The sequence below is a fragment of the Lepidothrix coronata genome, unplaced genomic scaffold (genome assembly GCF_001604755.1).
Source record: "Lepidothrix coronata isolate B3197 unplaced genomic scaffold, Lepidothrix_coronata-1.0 Scaffold199, whole genome shotgun sequence".
NCBI classification, from domain to species: Eukaryota; Metazoa; Chordata; class Aves; order Passeriformes; family Pipridae; genus Lepidothrix; species Lepidothrix coronata.
Window position 1 is genome coordinate 1,539,925 of NW_016690379.1, and position 4,449 is coordinate 1,544,373.

Consider the following 4,449-nt stretch of genomic DNA (forward strand, 5'->3'; position numbering starts at 1 on the left):
ATTCCAAGGGCTGCCAGCTCCCACAGCCTCATGCCAACCCTGGGCAGCCTCAGCCCTTCGACCGGGAATTCATGTGATTTATTGTCTCCTTTAGGGAATTTGTGCCCTGGGTCTGGTGAAGCAGCTCAGGAGCCTGAAAGGAGCAGGGAAGGAACAGAGAAGGACAGTGGGACAACAGGGCCAGGGTTTGTCCCAGGGGGGCTGGGGCGCTCCAGGACCTCAACCTGTTCCCTGGAGTGAAGGACAGAGAGTCCTCTCACATTTTCCCTTCTGGCACAAGGACCAAAGCAGGAGCACCCTGGGGCTGTCCAGACCTGTCCCATGTCCCCAGGGCCCAAGGCTCCCCTGCAGCTGGGAATAGGATGGGGCACAGGCACAGAGATGGGGGACACAGAGCTGTCCCCAGGGAGTGCCCTGCAGAGCATGTGGTGGGGCAACTGTCAGTCAGAAATGAAGAAAGACCTTTATTTACAGTAACAAACAAAAAGGACAAAAAAAATAAAATACCGTGACAGTTCCTTCCCTGTCTCCCCAGCCCTTCAATGGGGTATCTGCCACCCCCACCCAGCCAAGATCCCTCTCCCCAGGACGGTGGGATGGGGACAACAACTGGTGGGGGTCATTGGGCACCAACTGAGCCACCCTGCCCCACCAGCCCCGCGACACAGGGGGGTCAGGAACAGCTTGGCACAGCTCCAGGGTCTCCCCAGCCCCAGCTTCAATCCCACTGCAGGGGCTGGTGCAGGAAAAGCTTCTTCCCAGAAGGGGACGGGCTGCCTGTATTGCACTTGGCTGCCGCTCTCAGCACCGAGGGGGGGTTGGCAGGAGGTGTCCCCAGCATGGGACCCGTGCCTGGCTGGAGGCTCCAGCAGCGCTGGGGGTCCCGGTGGGGAGCAGGGCTCTGTGCAGCACCAGCCCTGGAGGTGTCCTGGGGGGAAGGGGTTGCTCTGTGCCACCCCCATGTCAGCCCCCCGTGCACCTGGAGCACTGTCCTGGGGCAGCCCCGGGCGCTGGCAGCAGGACAGGCTGTCCCCAAGGCCAGGACCTGGGGTGGCACCCGGGGGCTCTGTGGGACGGGCGCTCCTGCTCTCGGCTCAGGTGGCAGGAGGTGCTTCACGAACCAGCCCGTGTGGGGAGGAGGTAGAGCATGACAGGATGCCACCACCCCTGGAGTCCCCGTGGCCCTACGGATTCACCCTTCCCCAGGCAGGATCCAGGTCCGGCTCACCAGCTCCGGGGATGAGGTTTGCAGTGGGGGACGTGCTCTCCTCCTTCACCAGGCTCTGTCCTTCAGCATTTCCCAGCGGCTCAGGGACCCTCACCCGCTGCGGGAGGGCCTGGGGGGGTCCCACCGCGGGTCCCCCCGCCGAGCAGCCCCTCAGGAGGAGAAGCAGAGCCCGCAGCACTCCATGCAGATCTCCAGGCAGTCGGCGGACTCGCAGCAGGCGTCGATGATGCCGCAGTCCATGTCGCAGGGCAGGTCGCAGTCCGCACACTCGCCCGAGTTGCAGCAGCAGCAGCAGATGCAGGAGTCCTCGGAGGTGCAGGAGCCGCAGGTGGCACAGTCCAGAACGATGTTGCAGAGGGTCAGGAACTCACAGAAGAGGCAGGAGAGGATGCAGTGGACGCAGCAATCTGGGGAGGAACGGCCAGAGAGCAGATGAGGGGATGGGCGTGGATGGGTGAGGCAGCACCCGGCATGGATGGATGCCCGGGGAGCACTGTGAGGGTGGGAATCCTCCCTCAGGAATTAAAGGAAGGGATGAGAAGTAGGTCTGAGGGCCAGGCACTGCCCCAGGGTCCTCCCTCAACACGTAGGGACATGCCCAGGCCTCAAGAGAGACCAATTTTGGAGGACAGGAGATGGTCCCACTCAGCACCCACCCTACAGAGGCTGCCAGGAGGGGAGCTCGGCTGGTTCCCAGCTCCAGGGGTCCCGATGGGCTGAAAGGATGCTGCACGAGAGACCCCAAGGGAAGAAGGGCTGGAAAACGGCTGGAAGGGGAACCTCCGGGGAGAGCTGGTACCTTCTTGCGCCTCAATAGGGATGTGGGAAGAGGCCGACTTGGAGCTGCCCTTGCTCTTCTTGCTGCTCTGGCTGTTGATGGAGTGGTGCGGCTGCAGCTTTCGGTGAGGTTTCGTGCTGGGGAGGGGCCGGAAGAGCCCGTTCCCCGCGTCCCCGTTGGCACCGCCCGGGTCCGGCCCCCGCCCGGCGCCGTTCTGCAGGAGGTGGGTGCAGGGGCCGGGGGGCTGCAGGGCTGGTCTCACCTGGGGCTGGCCTGGGGGGCAGAGCAGCACGTTACCCACCCGAGCCCTCCTGTAGTGCTCCACCGAGGAGAAACACGGGCCTGGTCCCCTGTCACCACACAGGAACCTGGTCCCCAGCGTGGCTGGGAAGTGATGCTAAAAGACGGATGGTCCAAGAGGATGGAGATGGAAAAGGAGATGAAGAGGTGGCTGCGGGGAAGGAGGCAGAGGCTCCAAAAGAGGAAGGGATGAAGAAAGAGCAAGAAGTAGAGATTTTTTTGTGAAGGACGTGCTGCAACTGCTGAAACTCAGCAGAGCACCCGGAGGAGGAGGAGGAGGAGGAGGAGGTCTCCCGGGATCCCAGCACTGCCGGCACAGGCAGGAGGGATGAAGCCACCGAGGCTGCCAGACAGAGCTCCTGGCTGTCCCCACCATCCTCGGCAGGGCCGGAGGAGATGAAGCACCACTGGAGAGCCGGAGTGCTCATCTCTCCGGGGCTGCGGGAACTGGCTGCTCCATTAAAGGTCTCCCCAACCTCTGGCTGAACTTCTCTGCAGGAGGAGGAAAATAACTCTCTGCTCTGTCTGTGCCTCCCTCCAGCCTCGCACGCTGCAGCCGTGAGCGGCCACAGCCCCATGTCCTGCCGGGATTCTGCCCGAGCCAGTGCCCTGTGTCCTGCTGGGACACTGCCAGAGCCAGTGCCCTGTGTCCTGCCAGAGCCAGTGGTGTGGCTCAGCCCTTCGCTCCTGCCCAGTGCCGTGTCCTGTCCCCACAAATCCATGGGAGAGGACTGGGAACCAGCACAAGGGAGGAGGTTCCAGCATCCATCACCCCCCACAGCAATGCCAGTGGAAGCCACAAATAAAATCCTGTGTGATGGTGCTTTGGCCAAACTTTGCTTTTGCTCTCCCATGGCAGTAAACAAGGGATGATTCAGGCAAGAGGCTCGAGGGCAAAGGCACCTCTGGCACTGGGGAACAGGAGCTGCTTTCTGTGCAGGGCACAGGGGGACGCAGGGGTGGGGTGGGCACAGACGGGCCCTGTCCTGCACCCACGAAAATAAAACAGGTGGTGGAGGTGAAAAACACAAGTGGATGGTCCTGGAGCCTGGCTCTGCCAGGCTGAGCTGGACTTGGGCTGCAGAGGGAGGTTTAACCGGGGGCTTGGTCTTTGACACACGCTGGGAAGGGAACTTAAAATAACCAGGGCTGAGCGGGAAGAGTGGGCTGGAAGCAGGAGAGATGGAAGAAGAGCAGACTGGAGACATGGAAAACAGGTCTTGGATAAAATGGGAATTGTGTCCCCTCCCTAAAAAACCTCACATGGTGTTGACTTCCCATTCACCCTTCTCCAGTGCCCTCACCTGCCTGTGCCCTGGTGCTTGCACCGAGCTGGCACCAAGGATGAACCACAGTGCCTGGGGCTGCCCAGAGCTGTGACGGGCCAGCAGGGACCCGGCAGGGGCTGAGCCTGCAGGGACCCAGCAGCAGCAGCAGCAGCAGCAGCAGCCCAGCAGTGTCCAGCAGCAGCTGGGTTCTCTGGGATTGCAGCAGGATGCAATGCGCTCGCCTTGGCGCTCCCCATTTCACTGCATTCCTCAGATTAAACTGTTTGTAAATCAAAATCACGCTCTGGCTCTGGAGAGTGGCAGCCAAAGGCAGCCAGGAATCCCCCCCCTCTAAGTTAGGGAAAATAGCTTCCATTTTTTAGGAGAGCCTTCAACTCACAGGAACCCAAAGCTCTTCTAAAAGAGACACTTTGAACCCGAGTTCAGCAGTGTGGTGCTCCCCAGCAACATGGGTGTCAGGGCAGGAGTGGGGGGGACCAGCCCACCTGACAGTCCCCACTGCAGCCACCCACCAGCACCACGGTGGGAAATCAGGATTTTGGGCGGAACAGCCTGCCTGTGGATCTTCAACGACCAAAACCCTCCTGGGTGCTCACTTGGGGTTTCCCACCCAGGTGGTGCCTGCCAGCCCCGGGGCCCAGGGGGGTGCCCGGGGGGGGCTGGGGAGGGGGCTGTGCAGGCCCGCGGGGTGCAGCGGCTGTGGAGTGACTCAGACGTGCAGAATGTCTGTGGGCAGCCGGCCCAGCTCCCAGATGCTTCGCAAGGGCTCAAACTCTGCTGGAGGAAACGTGCGCTCTCCTCGCTCCACGTAGCCCTCGGGAGCGCCCGGATTCCGCCGTCCCCTCCCCTTCCCA

The 4,449-nt window shown here is 62.1% G+C and overlaps 1 protein-coding gene across 1 annotated transcript; it reads right to left on the reverse strand.

The window, feature by feature from the left end:
• Positions 1-597: 597 nt before the first annotated feature.
• On the reverse strand, positions 598-2,734 carry MDFI (MyoD family inhibitor). Its single transcript, XM_017832088.1, has 3 exons — positions 2,680-2,734; positions 2,028-2,279; positions 598-1,635 (listed from the first exon to the last, which is right to left on the reverse strand). The coding sequence occupies exons 1-3, from the start codon at positions 2,732-2,734 to the stop codon at positions 1,379-1,381; spliced, it is 564 nt and encodes a 187-aa protein (XP_017687577.1). The 3' UTR covers positions 598-1,378.
• Positions 2,735-4,449: the final 1,715 nt, after the last annotated feature.

Coding starts and splice junctions, on each gene's coding strand:
- MDFI (XM_017832088.1), bottom strand. CDS start 2,734: ATGAGCACTCCGGCTCTCCAGTGGTGCTTCATCTCCTCCGGCCCTGCC. Junction 2,280..2,679: donor CTCCGGCCCTGCCGAGGATG/GTGGGGACAGCC, acceptor TCTGCCCCCCAG/GCCAGCCCCAGGTGAGACCA. Junction 1,636..2,027: donor CCCTATTGAGGCGCAAGAAG/GTACCAGCTCTC, acceptor GTTCCTCCCCAG/ATTGCTGCGTCCACTGCATC.